The sequence below is a fragment of the Garra rufa genome, chromosome 13 (assembly GCF_049309525.1).
Source record: "Garra rufa chromosome 13, GarRuf1.0, whole genome shotgun sequence".
Classification (NCBI taxonomy): Eukaryota; Metazoa; Chordata; class Actinopteri; order Cypriniformes; family Cyprinidae; genus Garra; species Garra rufa.
This window is the reverse complement of record NC_133373.1, coordinates 1,057,148-1,081,483: the sequence shown is the minus strand read 5'-3', so window position 1 is coordinate 1,081,483 and position 24,336 is coordinate 1,057,148. Positions and strand designations below refer to the sequence as shown.

Below are 24,336 nucleotides of genomic sequence, written 5' to 3'. Positions count from 1 at the left end.
GGTAAATTTAGAAATATTTTTACTATTTAAAATAAATAACTTCTATTTGAATATATTTTAAAATGTAATTTATTCCTGTGATTTCAAAGCTAAATTTTTAGCATCATTACTCCAGTCACATGATCCTTCAGAAATCTTTCTCATATTCTGATTTGCTGCTCAGAAACATTTATGTTGTTGTTGGTTTTTTTCAGATTTATTTGAAGAATAGAGTTTAGAAGAACAGCATTTATCTGAAATGCATTATAAATGTCTTTAATATTACTTTTTACTATTATAAGTATTTTAAAAAAATCAATCGTTTAAACATTAACACACATATTTTATCACTTCTAACAGACAAAAAAACAGGCGCACATTAGGTTAACATGATTTGTCTTTATTACACGTGAAAAAAATTAAATGTGCCTCAATGCAAAAAGGCAAAAACAGGAAGCTGCTCTATCAAAGTGTGGGCTGAAAGCTTTAGAAAAAAGTCTTGATAATAAACACAACACCCCATCAGGTTCATTCCTCCATGAAAATATTTCTACTAGTTTTCAAAGGGAATTAAAGCCCGATTTAGTGCCGCACGTAAAACACACGTCGTGTCACATGATCTTCATTCGGTGTGAGCAGAGGCACTGAATCACATCATCTGTGCACATCTTCCCATCAGCAGTCATGAGGTCCGGTGCGGTCAGCAGCTGTGTGTCCAGCGGGGCCGCAGACACTCACTGGGACACAGACAGAGGAATATTAGAGGGTCCGGCTCCGCTCTGGGCCGCGGGGGACGAGACGCTGGAGGACTGAGGGACGGAGGTCGCTGTGGACGCAGATGCTGCCGCCGCCGGCTCCGTCTTACTGCTGTGAGTGATGAAGCGCAGACGCAGACGCATAGCGGGCCTCAGAGAACAGATGATCCTCTCCACCTACAGACACAACACAGATTCAAACCACCTGCTCATACTACGCTCCACATACTTCAGATATCTACATCCTGCATACTGTACAATATATAAAGTACATGTTTAGATCCTGCACAGTTTACTACTTTTCCAACCATCTGGCGGAGAAAGAAAGTGGAGATGGCTTTCACATGGCTTTCACACCAAATAATAACATTGCATTTTTATGTTTAATATTAATTTTTAATGAGCTGAAAAAAATGCACATCACACCTCTCTTTATCAATTTGCACTGGCTACCAAAAATTCAAGGTATTAATGTTTGCCTACAAAACCACCACTGAATTTAACCACCTAAATTCATTACTTCAAACTTATGTGCCTCTAGAAGATTGCGTTCTGCAAGTGAACGGCGCATTATTGTGGCATCCCAAAAAGGTACAAAATCACTTTCACAGACTTTCACATTAAATGTACCCTTCTGGTGGAATGTCCTTTACTTGATCAAAATTACAGTAAACTGTTAAAAGTTATTACAATTTAAAATAAAATTCAAACATATATTGTTAATGTAATTTATTCGTGTGATCAAAGCTGAATTGCCAGCATCATTACTCCAGTCTTCAGCGTCACATGATTCTTCACAAATTATTTTAATAATAGAATGACTGCATTTATTTGATTCAAAGTGCAGCACAAAATGTTTAAATATTTTTGCTATTTAAAATAACTTTTCTATTTGAATATACTTTAAAATGTAATTTATTCCTGTGATTTTAAGCTGTTTTCAGTGTCACATGATGCTTCAGAAATCACTCTAATATGCTGCTCAAGAAACATTTCTGATTATCATCAATGTTGAAAACAGATGTGCTGCACAATATTTTTGTGGGGCCCGTCATGCATTTTATTTTTCAGGATTCACAGATTATAGGAAAGTCCAAAAGAACAGCATTTATTTGATCATCATAAATGACTTTACTGTCTCTTTTAAATTCCTTACTAAATAAAGATATTAATTTATTTCACTACCAGTCAAATGTTTTTTAATGTTTTTAAAATAAGTCTGTTCTGCTCACCAAGCCTGCATTTATTTGATTCAAACTACAGCACAAAATGTTGAAATATTTTTTATATTTAAAATAACTTTTCTATTTGAATATATTCTAAAATGCCATTTATTTTTGTGATTTCAAAGCTGCATTTTCAGCATCATTACTGCAGTCTTCAGTGTCACATGATGCTTCAGAAATCATTCTAATATACTGATTTGCTGCTTAAACATTTCTGATTATCATCAATGTTGAGAGCAGATGTGCTGCACAATGTTTTTCTGGAAACCGTCATGCATTTTATTTTTCAGGATTCACAGGTGAATAGAAAGTCCAAAAGAACAGCACTTACTTGAATAAGAAATTTTCAGTAAGATCATAAATGACTGTACAGTCTCATTTGAATTCCTTACCAAATAAAAATATGAATTTCTATTAAAAAAAAAAACTTTTAAACATTAATGTATACACTACCAGTCAAAATGATTTAAACAGTAAGAGTTTTAATGCACTTTATTTTTAAAGAAGTCTGTTCTGCTCACCAAGCCTGCATTTATTTGATCCCAAGTACAGCACAATTTTTTTATATATATTTTTACTATTTAAAATGACTCATTTCTATTTGAATTTTTTTACATCATTACTACAGTCATGTGATCCTTCAGAAAACATTCTAATATTCTGCTCAAAAATAATTTATTAGTATTATATTGAAAACAGCAGAGTAGATTTTTTTCAGGTTTCTTTGATGAATATAAAGTTTAAAAAAACAGCATTTATCTAAAATAGAAATCTTTCGTAACATTATAAATGTGTTTGTCATCACGTTCAATAAATTTTAAGCATCCTTGCTGAATCATCAAAGAGTTATATTATAATATTTTAAAATGTAACTGTTTTTGCTCTGCTTTGAATCAAATGAATGCAGATTTGCTGAGCAGAAGAGACTTCATTAAAAACATTCAAAATCTAACAGTTCAAAAACAAACTTCTAGTGTTTATTCGATCATTTATGATGTAGTTTCAGATACCAGCTCTAAAGTTGCTTGCCAAATCTGTAGTTTTTAACACTTTATGTACACTAATCTAACACATCTAATTGAATTTCCAATGTAAATAATAAATCATCCAGGAACCTTTTGGATACTCATTTCAACATGACTGGAGACACAATAATTCTATTTCTAATACTATTTAAGATAGAAAGCATGTGAATCTGGATGCCTATTTAGTTCAGAAGGCGTCTGAAGGTCTCAAAATCCTGGTGTGATGGAGAGGACGCTGTAGTTGAGATGATCAGACAAAAGCACAGTGGAGAATGAGCTTTATTTCCTGTGACTGCTGATACTGAGCTGATATATAGGTGACCTTTCCTGTTCTTCCCCGAGGGAGAAGCACTCAAACAGCGATTTCACCAGGGACTCGACCTCCTGCGACTGCAGACTCACAAACACCCTCATCTGAATAACAGACGCCAACGTGAGACGCCCTCTGAATGCAAACCAGAGCCGTCAGCACACGACTCAAACACCAGACTGACAGCCAAAGACTTGATCTTCTTTATGCTGCTCTGATGCACTCCATTACACAGCAATTTCCATGTTTTAAGTTGAGTTTTAAAAAGATACTCTTTCCTCACAACCAATTTGTGCTTGTCAATGAGACGCCAACTATGGAGTTATTTATGTGCCAAAATTAAACAAACAAAACAGCATTTTGCAAACAAACACAATCTGCTTTGCAAAGAAAAAAATCGACTTTCAAATAAACAAAAAGTACTCAAAGTTGCTCCATTGCATTTGTGAGAAAATCTGTCTGCACAAGTGTGAGAAAGCCAAGTTTTCCTCACAAAAAATATATATATTTGCAACACACAATGCATATATTTGTTATACCTCTGCATTTTCTCTCAAATTGACTTGTGTTTGTGCATAGTACTTTTTGTTTATTTGAAAGTCTATTTTTCCTTTGCAAATCAGATTTATTTTGGGTTTATTTGCAAAATGCTGTTATTTGTTTGTTTAATTTTGGCACATAAATAACAACCATCAAAGAACACAGGCTTTACAGCCCACAGAAACTGAACATGGACTCCAGCTTGATGTTTCAGTTTTAACAGTGAAAGAGTGGGATGCAAAAAGCAGATTAACAATATCTGACAGCTGTTTCACAACAGATATGCAAGTAATATCCAGTGATGAAATTGATTCAAGTTTGTCAATTTTTTTTCTATTTTGAAAACAGTATTATTTACATAATTCATGATAGAATGTAACAAGACAAGGAGGTTTAACAGATATTTTAGACATAAGTGTGCATTTTTTAAAACAAATATTATTTGTAAATAGTTCAAAAGCATCACTTTACAAAAGATTCTAGTTCTTTTACTATTATTTTACTTTGAATTATTTCATATTTCAATAATTTTTTTTTCTTTGTTCCTTTAAATCCTGTATTTTTTCAATTCCTTTAAATAAAAGGGCCATCACAGGTTACACTATTTTAAGGTAACATTGTAAAAATGTAATTACATAAGCAATAAGTAATAATAATTAACTATATGCACTGTATTTACAATTTGGTTAGTGTTAGAGATTGATTTTGGGTTATTTGCTTTAAATTACGCATAATTTACTGTTACCACTATAGTATGTACATGTGACATGTAATGAACATTACGTTAAAATAAAGTGTCATCCCATTACATTTGTGACCAGTCACATCTTCAATGTTTAAGACACGCTTATGGCCGTGAATATAGATAAGAATGGCACTTGAGTGTGTGTGTTTGTTACCTGGTCTTTGACACTGTCTCCAGTAAACATGTATTTGATGTGGTACAGGAAGTCACAGATGGGGTCCATATAGGCCAGGTGTTTACTGTGCTGATCCACAGCCTGAAGCATCTCATAAAACGCCACTCCAATCTGAGAGAGAAGGAAACACACAGCAGTCAGCAAAGACTGTTCCTATAATGTAAATTAATTGTTAGTTACATAATTTGAGAGGGCAAATGACAGTCATACTGTGAAGATTTGACTTGTGAAAGTCCCTTTCAAGTCACTGGAACACATTAAAAGCGTGATCTGTACTCCCATCTAATGAATGGTGAAATACTAAAATCACAAACAAATGGCCAAACACATCCCATTTCTATAAGATTTTAAAGAAGCCATAAAACTTAGCATAAATGGTGTTATAAACGTTGTTTCTTGTGCAACAAGTATCTTCTACAATAATATTACAATTGCTCGTATAACTATGCACAAACTGACATTAAGTACTCTTAAAAACTTCTAAAAACACAGCAAATATCAGCTTGATTGCACATTTTGGACAGTACAATAAACAAGATAATATTGACATTATTATATACTGTCAAGTGACAAATATTATCAGTTTTCACCCTTTTTCAGGAAACAAAATCGATCCAAACAAAGGCCCAGCGGAACAGTTGTGTCTCTGAGCAACACTCTGGTGTTTTGTTAATAGATATTGACTATATAAAATACAGCTGAGTGAATGATTCAATGACTCACTCAAAAATACATTATCTTTCTATGTTCCTAAATGAATCAACCATTTAAATTAATCGGTTAAATTAATGATTCAATGACTTGTTCATAAAGACAGCGATTTGCGATGGTTTTAGCTTCATATATGTAAAAAAAAGATTTTATTTTCCCCATTGTTTCATAATTCTGTATTCAAAATGTTATTTTTTAAATTAAACTCACAGCATTACATGTATTTGCAATTGCAGTGTAAATGCATTCATGGTATCTTTGAGCAGTATAAACAGTCTTTGTCAAATTTGCACATCCTTCATGCAACGATAAAACACTATCCCACGCTTTCACAGACAAGACTTAAGCCTAGTCCTAGACTAAAATGTAGGTCTTCCTTTACCACAAAAGGAAAAAAAAAGTGAATGGAAGAGACAAAGAAAAAATTAGGAATAACTGTTGGTAAAAAATATTTGTCTTCAAAGGAAAAATTCATTTGCATAATTGTATTAAATGTGCTTTTTTAAATTGAAAGACATTATAAAGTATATAAAAAATGCACAAACTGATTGAAAAATATATCAGTGCCTTCATTGTGTCTCAAAATGCACGTTTAGAAAAATTACTTAAATGTCTGAAATGAACTTTGACCTACTGCTGGCTTAGTCTAAGCCCAGTCTGTGAAACTGGGCCACTATATTTTAGGTTGGCCTAGTTATAAAAAAAAAAAAAAAAAAAAAAAAAAAAAACCCACTTACTAAGTGCTCCAATTTCTCTCATTCATACTGATACCAGTGGTCCATCTCAGCTATATACAGTCTCTGAGATTAATTACATTGCTAACTGGTTACAGCAAGAGTGGTAGAGGAGCACAAGCGTGATCCGAGGAACATTCATGAGTTTGGGTCTTCACTGGAGTAGGGTTTTAAAAAAAATGAGATGAGAAGCATTACGAAATTCTGCACTGGTGAAACCAGCAACAGATCTGATCCAGACGTGTTTACCAATTGCAGCTCTTCCAGACAGAGTGTTCAGTGATTGACAGAGAGCATAAGAAGCTTGAGGGTTTCTGGGTAAAAGTGCAGTGGTTGGGGTCAGTGTGTAGAGAGCACTTTCATTAGCTGGACCGCTTCAAACAGCCCCAGAGGAACTCAGCATGAACCACTCGCCTTGCTGAAGCACTTTCTAAATGTGTGTGTGTGTGTGTGTGTGTGTGTGTGTGTGTGTGTGTGTGTGTGTGTGTGAGCTGCTTCTCTGTCCACTGCATATGTGTGGGACATTCAGAGGCTTGGATCTAATCAAGTCAACTCCCTCTCCCATGAGGCTTTGCTTTGAAGAGTCAAGGTGAGTGTGACTGAAATGGACAGGTGTGTGTGTGTGTGTGTGTGTGTGTGTGTGTGTGTGTGAGCTGCTTCTCTGTCCACTGCATATGTGTGGGACATTCAGAGGATTGGATCTAATCAAGTCAACTCCCTCTCCCATGAGGCTTTGCTTTGAAGAGTCAAGGTGAGTGTGACTGAAATGGACAGGTGTGTGTGTGTGTGTGTGACTGTACCTCCAGCATGCATCTGGTCCTCTCCTGCTGGAAGCGCTGCAGAAACGGCCCCACCAGGTGATACACGTACAGCAGCTGGAACTCTGTCTTCACGATGGGCTTCAGCACCTCTGAGAGGAACCTGATATAAACACACAAACATTAGATGAAAACCATGGTAAAATCACTGCAATTGGGCTCTGAAATTAAAATTCTTGGCCAAAGCTGAACAAAATTAAACACTGGGCTGTAGTTGATTGACTAATGGATGATTTCAGTCATCATACAGCAACCTTTCTCTCCTCATGAAGACATGCGATGCGCTTCTAAACAGTCTCTCGCTGTCGCTGCTTGGAATGATTTCTGCCTCTTTCTCAGACAGTTTTAAATGCTTCCACACTGAACACATGCTGCATTAGTGCACACCTCTCTTTGATTGCGTCACGTCATTGTTTGCTATAATTCAGCGTTTGTGCTTATTTATGAATCATTTTGGTTGCCAAACATTCACTACATCCCTTACTCTGCAATGCCAAAATAAAGTCAATAACCACATTTGTTAAAGGAGAAGTTCACGTCCAGAACAAAAATGTACAGATAATGTACTCACCCCCTTGATATGCAAGATGTTCATGTGTTTCTTTCTTCAGTTGTAAAGAATTTTTTTTTTTTAAGGAAAACATTTCAGTATTTCTTTCCATATAGTGGACTTCTATGGTGCCCCGAGTTTGAACTTCTAAAATGCAGTTTAAATGCAGCTTTAAAGGACTCTAAACGATCCCAGGCGAGGAAAATGAGACTTATCTAAGTTGAGGGAGAAAATAAGAAAATAAGATGGGAGTTTTATGACATACCCTAACTGTCTTGAACCGAGAAAAAAAAAAAAAAAAAAACAGTTCAGGCAGAGCAAGACAAGAGTGTTTGAGGTTAAAAAGTATATACATTGCAATAAAAACAAAACAAAACAAAACGACCATTTCTCTAGATAAGACCCTTCTTTCTCAGCTGGGATTGTTTAGAGTCCTTTGAAGCTGCGTTTAAACTGCATTTTGGAAGTTCAAATTCGGGGCACCATAGAAGTCCACTATATGGCGAGAAATCCTGAAAAGCTTTCCTCAAAAAACAATTTCTTACGACTAAAGAAAGAAAGACATGAGCAACTTGGATGACAAGGGGGTGAGTACATTATCTGTACATTTTTGTTCTTCTTTAACAAACTGTATTCAGACCTCACGATACTAATGGATGAAGAAATGTATCAGTTTCTGCTAAATAGAGAATGAGTCTGCAGCAGTGAGAGTGTGAGTGTTTTACTAGAGCTCTAAACACATCTGAGTAACAATAGGTGTTTAACAGCGGATGAAATCATCATCATGACTCAGAGACGCATCGATCTGCCCTGAACTCATCCAATCAGAGCTTTAAAACATTCATCGACTTGAAACCCAATAACCTTCTGTTATCGATCATGTCGAGACCGGAGCTTTATGAATCTGCTCACAGCTGAGGAGTGTGTCATTCTAGCTTAAATGAGTCTCTGTGTGAGCGAATAAATGACAATGTTCAGCAGATTGTGTTCACATGAGCGGACAGGGGGGTTAAGAGACGCACGCGGACAGAGGTTTGGGCGTTTCATCAGAATGTGCTGATATTCCCCCGTCGCTGCAGACGGACTGTGTCAGACGGCGTGAAGACAGACTGTTAACCGTGTCCTATCACAGCTCCTGCAGGAGCCGCCTGTCACTGAATGATCAGTGTGTGATTGCTCAAGCGTGCATGGCCACGATCCCAGACGTCACAGAGCTGTCAGCAGAGGACCAGCAGACTCTATTCACACAGACACATCAAAACAAACAGAGCATGTGACTGCTGCACGAGGACTGACGCCTCACAGAACAAACACACACAACCGTTCAGAAGTTTGGGCTCAGTATGACTGTTTTTTTTAACAAAATCAATACTTTTATTTAGCGAGCATGCATTAAATTGATCAGAAGTGACAGTAAAGACATTTATAACGTTACAAAAGATTTCTATTCCAAGTAAACGCTTTTCTTTGGAATTTTCTATTCATCTTTAAATCCTAAAAAAAATATGTTTCTACAGTAATATTGAACAGCACACCTGTTTTCAACATTGATAATAATAAAAAATGTTTCTTGAGCAGCAAATCAGCATATTAGAGTGATTTCTGAAGGATCATATGACACTGAATAATGAAGTAATAATTCAGCTTTGATCACAGCATTGAATTACATTTTAACACATAATAAGAAAACTGTTATTTTAAAAAGTAATAAGTTTTCACATTACCTTTTTTTTTTTTAACAAATTAATGCAGCCTTGGTAAGCAGAAGAGACTTCTTTCAGAAACTTCAAAGTTCAAACCAACCACAAAATATAGTGTAAACTACCTTTGTACTTTATCTTATGTACTTTGATAATGCCCAGCTACTGTGGTCAACTACACATACTACAACAAAAATATTACAACAAAACATTTTTTTTTAAATCCTGCTCTGCTTCCCGTTCTGCAACATTTCAGATATATTATAAAATCCATCTTTTTTTTCAAATCGTCCTGTCCAGCTTCACTCTGCTACAAAACTGGCCATTATTTAATTATACAACATATTACTGAAGTAAAACGTGTTGTGAACAACTAATGAAGAGTCAGTATATGCACAGGCGTCATTCTGTCATCGCTGACACACAGATGAATAACAGACTTGAGCACCGAAGCGTGTTCATAATGAAGAATACTGACTCTGTGGATGTATTGTGATGTGTTGAGGTGGGATGAAGAGCGTGTGGAGGCAGCAGGTGAACTGATCTCAGCTCATCACTGACTCATCCTCACACACACACACACACACACACACACACACACACACACACACACACACACACACACACACACACACACACACACACACACACACACACACACACACACACACACACACACACAAACAACTACTCACGAGTCACGACTCACTCAACCACAACATTTATTGATTTATCAGGGTATCTGCAGGGGTTTTAATCTAAGTTAAGGCCTTTTAAGATCTGCACCAAGTAAATAAATACAGTTTGTTCATTCACAACAAACCTACACAATCTTAAATCATGCATCTAAGATGATTTTGTCATTAAACAGGTTGTGGCACAGATTCAACAAAGATATATGTGACCCTGGACCACAAAACCAGTCATAAGGGTAATTTTTTTTAAAGATTAAATTTATACAGCACAAAAAACTGAATAAATAAGCTTTCCATTGATGTACGGTTTGTTAGGATAGGACAATATTTGGTCGAGATACAACTATTGAAAATCTGCAAAATAAATAAAATCTAAATATTGAGAAAATCAATTTAAAGTCGTCCAAATGAAGTTCTTAGCAATGCATATTACACATAAAAAATTAAGTTTTTATATATTTACGGCAGGAAATTTACAAAATATCTTCACAATCTTTACTGAATATCCTTATGATTTTTGGCATAAAAGAAAATCGATAATTCTGATGTAATGTATTATATAATGTATATAATTGTAATGTATATAATTGTATAACTATTACTACAAATAATATCTGTGCTACTTAAGACATATATGGGTAATTGCAAGTTTAAAAGACAAATAAGGGTGATTGCACATTATTCAATATGTGCTGAAATCAGTTTATGTACCAATATATCATTACGTACTAAGTAGAGGTCAAGCGGTATTGCTTATATGATAATAAAGCATTTAAAGAAAGATAGATTACAGACATTGTGCTGATACTAGCAAAATCATGATTTAATAAGGTTTATTGATCTTTCTTCGTGTGGTGGGGTGAAATTAAATACCACACACAGTTTATTGTGTAGGCAAAACACCAATGATAACCAGAAGAAAAAAAAAATTATGCATAATGCAGAACTTTTAATTATTAATAAGCCTGAAAAAAACCCACAACTCTTCTTTTGAAATGTCTCTGCTTTACTATTTCAAGCTGCTCATTCAAACAGATGAGGAAGATCAAATATGCATCTTACAACTATCTATAACATATCACTACACCATAAAGTAAACAATTCAGCAACAATTCATCTGAAACAGTGAGCCTGTAAAAAAACAGCACTATGTTTTTACTTTAAAACATACAGCACTCACATTTAGTTAAATCATAGGCCTTCAAAAATGAAGTTTAAATGAAAAGATAATTCAAATAAAGTTGTATCACGATTACTGCTTTCCTGTGCAAAATGTGACCCTTCTTGAAATTGTAATTAAGCCTTTTCTTAAACTATTTAAGGTATTCAAAAATTAAATTAGATTACACAGAATGTAGAGCAGAAATGTCTGTGCATCCTCGCTTTTAACAATAAAACAGTTTAATGGCTGCTAATAATTTATGGCCAATAAAGTCTCTTTGCACTTTTCACTTCCAGAACAACAATTTACAGACTTACAGTTTACAAAACAACCCCTTGACAGACAAAATGTTCATGTTTTCTTTCTGCAGCTTCAAAAGGCAGAAGAAAAATGATCCCAGCCGAGGAAGAAGCCAATTTATACACTTTTTAACCCCAAATGCTCGTCTTGTCTAGCTCCAACTTCAAAATCTTCTTTGCATGTTCACTTTGTAAACACTGGGTCTGTACTTCTGCAGCGATGTAAGATGATTTTGAAGTTGGAGGAGAAAATGAAAAGCTAGACAAGATGAGTATTTGAGGTTATAAAGTATATGTGACCCCGGACCACAAAACCAGTCATAAGGTAAATTTTTACAAAACTGAGATGTGTACATCATATGAAAGCTCAATAAATAAGCTTTCTATTGGTGTATGGTTTGTTAGGATAGGACAATATTTGGCCGAGATACATCTATTTGAAATTTGTAATCTGAGGATGCAAAAAAATCTAAATATTGAGAAAATCACCTTTAAAGTTCTCCAAATTAAGTTCTTAACAATGCATATTACTAATCAAAATTACATTTGGATATATTTATAGTAGGAATTTTACAAAAAATCTTCATGGAACATGATCTTTACTCAATTTCCTAATGATTTTTGGCATAAAAGAAAAATCAATAATTTTGACCCATACAATGTATTTTTGGCTATTGCTACAAATATACCCCAGCGACTTAAGACTGGTTTTGTGCTCCAGGGTCACAAATAAATTGTCATTTTTTCTTTTCTCTTTTTTTTTTTTTTAAAGAAAATAACCAATCGTTTCGCTAGATAAGACCCTTCTTCCTCGGCTGGGATTGTTTAGAGCCCTTTGAAGCTGCATTTAAACTGCATTTTGGAAGTTCAAACTCAGGGCACCATAGAAGTCCACTATATGGAGAGAAATCCTGAAATTTTTTCCTCAAAAAACAATTTTCTACGACTGAAGAAAGAAAGACATGAACATCTTGGGAGAAAAAAAAACGGGTGAGTACATCATCTGTAAGTTTTTGTTCTGAAAGTGAACATCTCCTTTAAGCACAAGGTGTTTTTAAGGTCTTACTTGGGTATGAGGGAGAGCTGTCCGATGCTGGAGTGATGCCAGACGGCGTGCGCCAGCGCCAGAATGTAGCTGCAGTGCATCTCTGAGTACGAGCGGTGACAGGCGGTGAAGTCCAGCAGCTGGAACGGATAGCCGACCCACTCCATCTCCGAACTCAGAACCGGACTGCTGATCACACTCACGATACGATCGTGCAGAACGATCCAGTACGGCTCCTGACAGAGAGAGATAGAAAGCAAAAATTAATTATATTCAGTTAAAAAGTGATGCTGTACAAGAGAAACAGCAGAGAGTTGGTAGTGTGCGCACAGGCAGAGCAGTGATGACCAGTCCGATAGCGTTCATCCATGCGGTGATGTTCTCCCGAGGAACCAGCGGCTGACTGCAAAACATTCATCATTCAACAGTGTTCGCAAGAGTGTAACACATAAGTATGACACAGCTCTCATAGGATCACAGGCACGAACTCTGACCTCTTGAGCACGACATTGAGCAGAGCGTTGCCCACGTCTTTCCCCGGCACAGCCAGAGCCATCAGCTCCACACAGGTGACGTGTAGCGCGTGAGCGGCCGGGTTTGGAAACTCATTGAACCTCCAGTCACAGTTGGGGAACGGCCCTGGAGATTTACCTGCCATGGGTGGAATGGTTAAGGAAGGGTTTCTCAACTCTTCTCAAGCCACATTCAACATGAGATAACATGCACTGAGTGCATTTTGACTGTGATGCTCTATGAGAATGAAAACGCTGGTGGATCATATGCTGCTCACATGTAAAACGACACAAAGAAGTGCCACATGCTTCAGTTTGATCATCAGACTCTCTCTCAGTAAGATTTTTAATGCTTTTTAAAGGAGACTGTTCATCAATTTTACAAATTGTGTAAAAGTGCTTAATAAATAAAGTAAAGAAAGAAAGAAAAGAAAGATCAAGGCTGTGTTTATTTGATTAAAAATACAGAAAAAAACTGTAATATTGTGAAATGTTATTGCAATTTAAAATAGTGGTTTTCTATTTTAATATATTTTAAAATATAATTTATTCCTGTGATGCAAAGCTGAATTTTCAGCATCATTACTCCAGTCTTCAGTGTCACATGATCCTTCAGAAATCATTCTAATATGCCGATTTATTATCAATGTTGGAAACAGCTGTGCTGCTTAATATTGTTTTTGAAAACTGTGATACTTTTTTTCAGGATTCTTTGATAAATAAAATATTAAAATGTACAGCATTTATTTTAAATAGAAAACTTTTGTAACAATAAACACCTCGTTCAAAGTTTGAGAGGTTTTTTTTCTTCCTTTCTCTCTTTAAAATAAATTCATACTTTTATTCAGCAAGGATGTGTTAAATTGATAAAAAGTGATAGCAAAGACTTATATTGTTAGAAAAGATTTCTATTTTGTTTTTAACTTTTATTCATCAAAGAATTCTGAAAAAAGTATCACAGGTTCCAAAAAAAAGATTAAGCAGCACAACTGTTTCCAACATTGATAATAAAAGCAATAAATCAGCATATTAGAATGATTTCTGAAGGGTCATGTGACACTGAAGACTGGAGCTGATGAAAATTCAGCTTTGCATCACAGAAATAAACTATATTTTAAAGTATACTAAAATAAAACACTTATTTTGAATTGCAATAATATTTCATAATAATACTTTTTCTGTATTTTTGTTTAAATAAATGGAGCATAAGTGACTTTTTTTCAAAAAAAAAAAAAAAAATGAGCGGCAGTGTATATATATATATATATAAAATTAAATTTCAGTCTTTGCGACTGTGTACTAATAAGCATGCATTGTTAGAATTTATAAATAGAAGATTTGTTTCATATACACACCAATGCATAGTTTGCTTTCAAATTTTTCAAGGCTATTTTGTGACTGTGCAGCGCTGACTGTGGTCGCTCAGTTAAGGATATTATCCACGAGGCGCCCGATGAGTTTGCAGTAGTAAGTGTCGTCGGGGATCCAGACGTTGTCCTCTCGAGGGTTCATGCCACACTTCAGGTACGTCTCACTGAGACACCATCCAGGTGTGCGGTTGTCCTTGAGCGAGCTCATGATGGCATGGACCAGCTTCCTCTTCAGGTTGGTGCGTTCTCGCAGGTGTCTCTCGTAATAGTGCAACGTGTTGTACAGGTACGTCACCGGACGATCTGCACAGAAACATTTTTAGGATCACAGTCTGATTTTGGTTTGATTGTTGTAATATCTAAATACTAATTGATCGATTTAAACACTTTTAATTCTCCTCACCATGAAACTTATAGAGCCCCCCGAGGTGATCGAGCAGAGTCTCCAGAGACTTGGACACAGGCAGCAGCTCCAGGAAGCGATGGATGACTATGTCGAACACAGGAAGGAAGCGCAGACACACGTTGCCAAAGTAGATGGGCAGGTACTGTAAGTGCAGCTGAATGGGAGGATTGACCTGCTCTGCCAGACCTTCGAAGTACAGCTTCTCTGGATACTTCTGCATGGGACACAGTGGAGGAGCTCAGTACTAACATAACCAGAATAGTATTCACACTGCAAAAATGCTTTTCTTATTTAGATTTTTGGTCTTATTTCCAGCCAAAATATCTAAAAATTCTTAAATAAAGAAGGATTTTCTAAACAACTGCAAATTTTGGTTTAAAAAAAAAAAAAAAAAAAGTCAAAATTAAATGTGTTTTTGCTTGAAACAAGCAAAATAATCTGCCAATGGAGTAAGAAAAATAATCTTGTTTTCTGTTTGAAATAAGATTTTTTGCTTACTCCATTGGCAGATTATTTGTGACCCTGGACCACAAAACCAGTCATAAGGTTAAATTTTACAAAACTGAGATATATACATCATATGAAAGCTCAATAAATAAGCTTTCTATTGATGTATAGTTTGTTAGGATAGGACAATATTTGGCCGAGATACATCTATTGGAAAATCTGGAATCTAAGGGTGCAAAAAAATCAAAATACTGAGAAAATCACCTTTAAAGTTGTCCAAATTAAGTTCTTAATGCATATTACTAATCAAAAATTACATTTTGATAGGTTTACAGTGGGAATTTTACAAAAAAATCTTAATGTAACATGATCTTTACTTAATTTCCTAATGATTTTTGACATAAAAGAAAAATCAATAATTTTGACCCATACTATGTATTTTTGGCTATTGCTACAAATATACCCCAGCGACTTAAGACTGGTTTTGTGGTCCAGGGTCACATTTAGCTTGTTCTAAGCAAAAACTCACTTCATTTTGACTTGTTTTTTTCTGAAAACAAGAAAATTATTTTTTACTTTTCTTGAAAATCCTTCTTGATTTAAGAATTTTTTGATATTTTGGCTGGAAACGACAAAAAAATCTAGGTAAGAAAAGCAGTTTCTGCAGTGCAGAGACAGCTAGAAGAAATCAAAATGCTGTAGTTTTGACAAAACTCACTAGCTAGACCATCATTTCAGTCGAACATTTATCATGTTATAGGTTATGTCTTACATGCATCTTAAAGGTATATTTCACTCAGAAATGAACATTCTGTCATCATTTACTGACCCTCATGTCGTTCAAATCTGTATGATTTTTGTTCGAATTTAAAACATATGAGGACATTTTTAATCTGAGAGATTTCTGTCCCTCCATTGAAAGTTTAATTAAACTAAAACTTCCAAAAAGAAATCCAAAAATTTACATTGTAAAGTGGTTTATTCGAAATCTTATGTTGATCAATATTTATGTGAATAAAAGCGTAAATTAAAGAAATACTTTAACAATTTCCAAAACATTTACTCACCTTCAGGCCATCTGAGATGTAGATGAGTTTGTTTCTTCATCAGATTTGTATAAATTTTCATCACTATCTCACCAACGGATCCTCTGTAGTGAATGGGTGCCGTCAGAATGAGAGTCCAAACAGCTGATAATAACATCACAATAATCCACACCACTCCAGTCCATAAATGAATGTCTTGTGAAGAAACAAATCAATCAATAAAACATTTTTAACTAAAATATGAGTCCATGATCCATAATAACGCTTCCTCGAGTGAAAAGGTCCATTTCCTGTTGTCTCTCACATCAAAATCCAGCCACATATTTGTTTAGAGCCGTAAACACTGTGCAGATTTCTCTCCTGATTCAGACCAGACCAGTTTTTTTACTAGAGGAAGTGTTATTATGGCTCATGGACTTAGTTAAAAACGTCTTAATGCTGGATTTGTTTCAGGTTTTGTCTTCTCAAGATGTGAACTGATGGACTGGAGTGGTGTGGATTACTGTGATGTTTTTATCAGCTGTTTGGACTCTCATTCTGACGGCACCCATTCACTGCAGATCCATTAGTGAGACAGCATGATACATTTCTACAAATCTGATGAAGAAACAAACTCATCCTAATCTTGGATAGACTAAGGGTGAGCATTTTCAGGTGAACTATTGCTTTAAATCTGTTTATCATACAAACTGTGCATTACTTTTACCATATCTATCCCTTTAAGACACAGTTTTGTAGATTTCAGTCTTTACCAAGTAGGTAACAGCTGTGCTGCATGTTAGAAAACAGCTGTCGAGGACTTTACCAAGTGCACTCATAAACATCAAGAATACGTCAGTCTTGCTTTGACTTTGGTCTTAGTCTGAACATCACGGTTGGGTCAGATCAGGTCAAACTGTGCTGAATTATGTTGTTTGCCATTCAGCACAAACACACAAGAGATGAAATGTCAAGGCAATCTGAGGTCAATCTCTCCTTGAAATGCCACAGAGAAGTGAAGATGGGAGGGGGGATAATAACCGTGTGCTTATGGCATTTCAGACAGCCATCAAGCTTGATTATTGGTCCAATATCTCGAACTGAGATGGTTTTCCGTTTCATCTCTAAAGGTCAAGAATAGTATTAAACACGAATCCATAACTAATGTACATCTGCTGAACCGTACGCAGTATGTGGGATGGCCAGCGTTTAGCCTGTTTCATTATTTATTTACTTTGGTGGGTCACTTAAGAACAAATGTGTGTGTTTACACAACCTGAAAGCTCGACAAAAGGACGTCTGAGAGTGAAGGGCATTAAGGATAAGTACAGAAAATCAAGCACAGTCAGAAAAAAAGAGATGCTTGTTACAAGTGTTTCTGAGAAGGAATGATCACTGGATTTGTGAACCTTTGTGAGCTACATGCTATCAAATCTTTTTTGTTAGTTTTGTTAGAGACGCTTAGTAAGTTCGTAATATGCTGGAGCACAACTGTACATTCCAGTTCGTTTTATGTCATCAGTATATAATCAGTGTGGATGAATGGAAAATCTGAGCACAGGCTCCACACACATTTTTCCAATGATTTGCTGTATGAGCTTTATGGACACTGCTGCTGCCATTATCCAATGTGCCACTGTGCGCTCGCTCTGTTTTTCATGCATGATTTTTCCCCAGACGATTCTAAAGATTTTATTGGTCATGTCAGTCAATCGTAGTGCTGAATGCATACAAATGCTGAAACAAATACTAACAACTTCCTAACCTCAAACTTAATATAGTATGGGCAGCATCACTGTTTGTTGCACTGTTAAAAAAATCTGTTTACACACGGTAAAAATTAGCAGCTATGGTTTGCATTTGATTGTAAAACCAGTGTAGCACCATTGTTACGTCTTTTACCATTTAAAATGACGATGAAATCTGAATCTAAAAAACAAAGGGTTTCTACACATTTTTGATTAAAAAAATGCCATACTTTTCCAGACTCAAATTTCCAAAACTCTTCGAGAGACCACATTTAACATTGGTTCATAGAGCATAATTTTCAACTTTATATTTGGTATATAAAACAGACCTTTACATGCACACAAGAAACATTTGTGCCCTCAAGAAACTATTCACATGTGCATGGGAATTTTTTTGCATTTCTTGCGCATTGTAATTTCTACTAACCAATCTAACCTATTTCCTTTCATCACTGGCATCTTACTATGAATAAAATGTGGCTTTTCTTATAGTAGTACCTTTAACATCAAGGCCTAATGCCCAATAAACATCCTCTGTTGTGGCACAGAAACCATGACATGAAACGACCTAATGGCATAAAATTTGCCATGTTTAAGGGTTTATAAAAAAAAAAGAAAGGTACAGTGAAAAAAGTGTTTAAAATTTGGCTTTCATTAGAGCAGTATGCCATATTTCAAGGCCTTAGATCTCTTCATTGCATACTTTGTGCAGGCCAAGAGACCACACTGTAAAATTATTTTTTGTCTCGTTTCCAGCTAAAATATCTAAAAATGATTAAATCAAAAAGGATTTTCTAGACGAGTAAAGATTATTGTCTTGTCTTCAGAAAAAAAAGTCAAAATTAAGTGCGTTTTTGCTTGAAACAAGAAAAATAATCTGCCAATGGGGTAAGAAAATAATGTGGTTTTCTGTTTGAAAAAAGATTTTTTTGCTTACCCCATTGGCAGATTATGTTGCTTTTTAGATATTTTGGCTGAAAACAAGACAAAATCTAAGTAAGAAAAGCATTTTTTGTAGCGAATATGCTAAGTTTAAAGGTTTCTCGTGTGCACATAAAAGTCTGTATATTTTCTAGGCTATGTAATACGGTGCTACAAATATATATTGTAAGAAGAAACCTAAAATGCTTATAACCTGTTTTTTGCATAATTAAAATGCACCTTTTGACTTTTAATACTTTTTCATACTCCTCTTTCTTTTTTTCCATAATTTTCCAGACCTGGATAGTACTTAAATCAAATTCCATACTTTTCCAAACCCCGTAGATTGGGTTGATTGATTGGTTACTGGGTGGAGTTTGCACTTAGATTAGTGTATAGCAGGTTGCATGTGTTACCTTGTGGTAGGTCATGTGTTTGGTGTGCCAGTCGCTCTGCAGCCAGTGTTCAGGGGCGTTCTCCTTCACAAAATCACTCACGCGGTTGCGGAAGTCGTTGGGTTTAAGAAGCAGAAGTTGGATGATGAAGTAGCAGACCTGAGCCTCGTTCCCCTCGTGACTCCTCATCGCCTGCATGAAAACACACAGCCTTCAGTGCGTTTGTTTGGAAATGTTTGTTCAGTGTAGGGTGTTGAGACAGCACAGCTCTCAGGAAATGCATGATTTTCACTAAACGGAAACAGGACGGGGCTGAAAAGCACAAAAGCGCAGCGGGTCGCTGTTCACTGTGGGAAGGGTCAGTGTCACCGATGTGAGGGTTCGATCTGAACTGATAAATGGAGCATGTACAGTAAACAGCAGCTGATTGATCAGCGGATCGGAAGGCCGATCCTCAGGCTGTTTACAGTCGAGCTGGCCTTCTGTTAGCTTCTGACACATGGATAATGTTTCACATGGAGCTTTTCTCGCAAGCTGCGCTAACAGGCCAATAAATCCATGAGTCAAACATGAAATGAAACACAGCTGAATCACTAGAAAATATAAACACACTGCTGCTCAAATGTTTGGGATCAGTAAGACTTGTGATGCTTTTTAAAAATGCTCATCAAAGGTGCATTTATTTGATCAAAAATATGTAAAATGTTATTACAACATAAAATAGTGTTTTTTTATTTTAATATACTTTAAAATATAATTTATTCCTGTGATGTAACGCTGAATTTTCATCAGCTGTTACTCCAGTCTTAAGTGTCACATGATCCTTCAAAAATCATTCTAATATGCTGATTTATTATTTATTATTTTTTGGAACCTGTGATTATTTTTCTTTCAGGATTCTTTGATGAATAACACGTTAAAAGGAACAGCATTGATTCAAAATATTAATCTTTTCTAACAATCCAAATCTATGATATCACTTGGTACACAAAAGTATTAATTTCTTCCAAAAAAAGAAAGAAGAGAAATTTACTGACATCAAACTTTTAAATAGTCATGTATATTGTTAGAAAACCTTTCTATTTTAACTAAATGCTGTTCTTTCAACCTTTTATTAATCAAAGAAAGAAATATTAAGCAGAACACCTGTTTTCAACACTGATAATAAATCAGCATATTAGAATGATTTCTGATGGATCATGTGACACTGAAGACTGGAGTAACAGCTTATAAAATTCAGCTTTGCATCACAGGAATAAATTATATTTTAAAGTATATTAAAATAAAAAAACTGATATTGTAGTAACATTTTGCAATATTACCATTTTCTGTATTTTTGATCAAATAAATGCAGCTTTGATGAGCAGAAGAAACATCTGACGGCAAACTTTTAAGCAACAGTGTAAATCTAACCAAGCACTCCGCTACAATGGATCTGCATTGTGGATACGGTGGAATAGATTTAAATAATGAGCTCAGTGGCACAAATGCAGTTTACTTTCCATTGATTAGGTCTTTCAACCATCTTTTCCAATGATATAATGATTGGTTTGCATAATCACTCACTGAAATCCCTGTGTGTCAGTATTTGTGCCTGTTTTGCTTTAAAGACAGCAGCGCTGGAGCTACATGAACTAAAGTTATTTGAGAGCCATTATTTACGAGGTGAAGTAAAAACACTGCCAAGCGATGTGGCTAGTTGGGCTCACCAGACATAGGATGAGTCTGTCCAGCGTCACGATGTTGTACTTCCACACCATGTCGTTGAGAATCTCGATGCACTTGTTCAGCTGCTGTCCTCCTGCTGAGGTGCTGAACTCGTACACTAGGAAGTCTGCAAACGTCCTCACGTGGGCCACCAGCGCCCGCGCCCCGATGCGCTCCAGCACCCTGAAGAAAAACAGCTGACATGTTGGTTGAGTCTGTCCATTATCATTCATCACGCCAGAGTTTGGTTTGTTTGGCTTATATGAAAGCTGCTTTTACATTCGTTTCATTTTAATTGGCAAACGTTTAACTTATGAAGCTCCTACACCAACTGGCGGAGTCCAGTCCAAATCCGTGTCCATGCACATCAACAATGGGTAACGTTGGGGTTACATTGCAATACTGTAAATATTAACATGTTTTTATATATTTTTGAAAATATTTATGTTTTAAACCATGAAGGCAAGCCAATAGATAACACACAAACAGCGCAGAAACTTTGCGCAAAATGCAATATGCCGGTGAACGTTTCAATGCCACAGAAAGTGAAAGTAAAAACTGATTTAGCAATAACATATTCTCACAAAGACGACAAGAAACAAATCTACTTCATATGCTGATATTAATTTACTCGTGGCCCAAATATAGTGGGGAAAAAAATGAGAAGAAATGTATTTCCGGTTAGGTTGTTTTTTGAAAATCGGCGCTTGAAATAAAGCTCTTAATTTTCATTGATGACTGCAGTGTTAATAAAGGTATAAGAAGGGTTAAGAAGATCTATGAATAAATATGAGCGCTGCAGGTTTCAAAGTCAGCTGCTGTGCTGTTTTGTGTGCTGTCATTCCAAAAGCGCCACCTGCTTTAAGAGAATGATCTTCCATTTTAATCAGCCCATATGTCTGCTGTTGTCAAAGACCAATTTAGAAATCAATCCATGTTTTTAAGCAGCAAACACACAGAGCTATAAAAGCGAACTAGTGAAACGACAAGAAGATAATGTGATCATTTTAACAATTAAGCCAGGAAAAAATATTTACATGTTATTTAATATAATACTTGATTGATAATAATTGTTTAAATGAATATAAGAATTGATAGGTTTGACTCTTAAAGGCTGAAATGTGAAGTCTGTCATTTAATAAAACTTTGTTTTTGTGAAACCTGCATCTGAACTGTAAAACCATGCTTTATTTTACTGTGTGTATAAATAAATAAATAAATATATATTTTTTGCAGGTCTTAAAAAGGTCTTTTGAGGAAGGTTCATTACTGGAGCCTAACTCTTAAAAATAAAGGTGCTTTAAAAGGTTCTTCACAGCGATGCCATAGAAGAACCATTTTTTGTTCCACAAAGGACCATTTAGTCAAAGGTTCTTTAAAGAACCATCTCTTTCTTACCTTTTTATACTCTAATGAACATATTCTGCCACAAAGAACCTTTTGTGAAACTTAAAGGTTCTTCAGATGTTAAAAGTTCTTTACAAAACCATTTAGACAAAAACAAAGGTTCTTCTTTGGCATCGTGAAGCACTTTATTTTTAATTGAGTGTAGATCATGTTTGATACGCAAATTTCCAAAGCCTCTAAATGATCAACATGATCAAAACCTGTATTACAATCTACTCCACATCTTCTGTCACTTGATTGATAGTTTAGAGTTTTTTATCAAGTAAAAGGTCTTTTGGTCTAGTTGTATAAACCTTCAGCTGGTGCTTCACATGTCTTTTTGCTGTCAAATCTTTGCTTTTTATCAAGTAAATGTAAGAATAGCTGTAGTGATATTTACAGATGAACACTTACTGGACTGAAGCAACTTGGCTTTACTTGATTCTCCATTAATCATTTTTTAGTCTCAAATCTATGGATCTTTTGAGGAATGTTTGTTTCCAGAAGCTTTACTTGGAATGATCTTTCCAAGCCGCCAAAAATCATCTCACATCTGTTAAGGAACATTTATTTGTTCATCTTTCAATCATCATTGGATTACATTGCATTATATGTTTGGATCATTTCAATCTCATCTTACTAAAACATATTATTGGTGATATTTATGTCAGTATCTGCTATACTGTTATAAATATCTCATTGACCTACATTACAAGAATCAAAATTTCATCATGTAAATATCAGCATCTGCACCAAACTGCATATTTTTGAGTCTCTAAATAAAATAAAGCTGTTTTCATCTCCATATTTTCATTATATCAGACTATATGAGCCATAAAAGATTGAAGCATCCATCATTTCATCAATGTAACAAAGAGCATTTGGTAATGTTACAGTATCACATCCCAAGAGCTCAGTGTAAGAGTAAGTTCTGTAAAAACACAGCCTTCTGTCGATACTTGACACTGTGTTCAGCTCAGAGAAAACTCACTGCAAAGCTACTGTCAAGTTTTCTAGAACCGACTGCATCTTTCTCAAGAGACCGACAGAGATAAAGCAGTGAGAACAGAAAGCAGCAGGAGTCAGGAATGACTGACAGCAAGAAACACGTCAGAAGAGAGCGAGCGATGTCTTCTGTAGAGTGAGTTTCACAGACGCTGAACTGAAAGTACACAAGAACCATTGAAATCTAGACCTTTGTGTACCAAAATAAACCTGACCAACCACAAAATCCTAGAGATGATGGAGAACAGGGCTAATCTTGTTGAAATTCAGTGATCTGCTCAACACTGACACACATTTTTTTAAAGCTCTGGGCTCTTTCTAAAGTCTATTTTGCTCACCAAGGCTGCAATTATTCAATCAAAAATACAGTAAAAACTGAAAAAAAAGTTAAATATTATTACAATTTGGTGTTCTATGCAAATATCTGTTAAAATGTAATTTATTCCTATGATCAAACTGAATTTTGTCACATGATCCTTCAGAAATCATTCGAATATACTGATTTGCTGCGTTTTTTTTATTATTATCTGATTGTTATCAATGTTATTAATCAATTTATGATTATTATCAATGTTACAATGTAACAATTTACAATGTAACAGTTGTGCTGCCCAATATTTTTGTGGAAACTGTGATACATTTTATTTTTCAGGATCCAGATGAATAAAAAGTAAAAAAAAAAAAAACAGCATTTATTTGAAACTGAAACATTCTGTAACATTAATAACAGTTTTACTGCCACTTTTGATCAATTTAATGCATCCAAAATAAAAAATATTCATTTCTTTAAAAAAAAAAAAAAAATTCTTACTGATTCCAAACAGTAGTGTACAAGTTCACCGAAATCCTATGATCATATATGATAACCAGTGTTGGGGTAACGCATTAAAAGTAATTAATTAAAAGTAATGAAAAAGTAAAAATAATAGTACTTTTTCCAAGTAA

At 35.3% G+C, this 24,336-nt stretch overlaps 1 protein-coding gene across 1 annotated transcript; it reads right to left on the bottom strand.

Annotated features, from left to right (window-relative positions):
* Positions 1-430: 430 nt before the first annotated feature.
* Positions 431-21,233, bottom strand: LOC141283816 (mediator of RNA polymerase II transcription subunit 23-like). Its single transcript, XM_073817139.1, has 10 exons — positions 21,003-21,233; positions 19,315-19,485; positions 14,755-14,971; positions 14,418-14,654; positions 12,964-13,129; positions 12,800-12,872; positions 12,491-12,705; positions 7,001-7,121; positions 4,735-4,866; positions 431-911 (listed from the first exon to the last, which is right to left on the bottom strand). Exons 1-10 carry the CDS (start codon positions 21,231-21,233, stop codon positions 714-716), a joined length of 1,761 nt encoding a protein of 586 aa, XP_073673240.1. The 3' UTR covers positions 431-713.
* Positions 21,234-24,336: the final 3,103 nt, after the last annotated feature.

Excerpts from the sequence above, each read along its gene's own strand:
- LOC141283816 (XM_073817139.1), bottom strand. The coding sequence starts at position 21,233 with ATGAATGATAATGGACAGACTCAACCAACATGTCAGCTGTTTTTCTTC. Across the intron at positions 14,972-19,314 it reads AACACATGACCTACCACAAG|AAGTATCCAGAGAAGCTGTA; the intron begins GTAACACATGCA and ends TGTCCCATGCAG. Across the intron at positions 912-4,734 it reads GAGACAGTGTCAAAGACCAG|GTGGAGAGGATCATCTGTTC; the intron begins GTAACAAACACA and ends TTGTGTCTGTAG.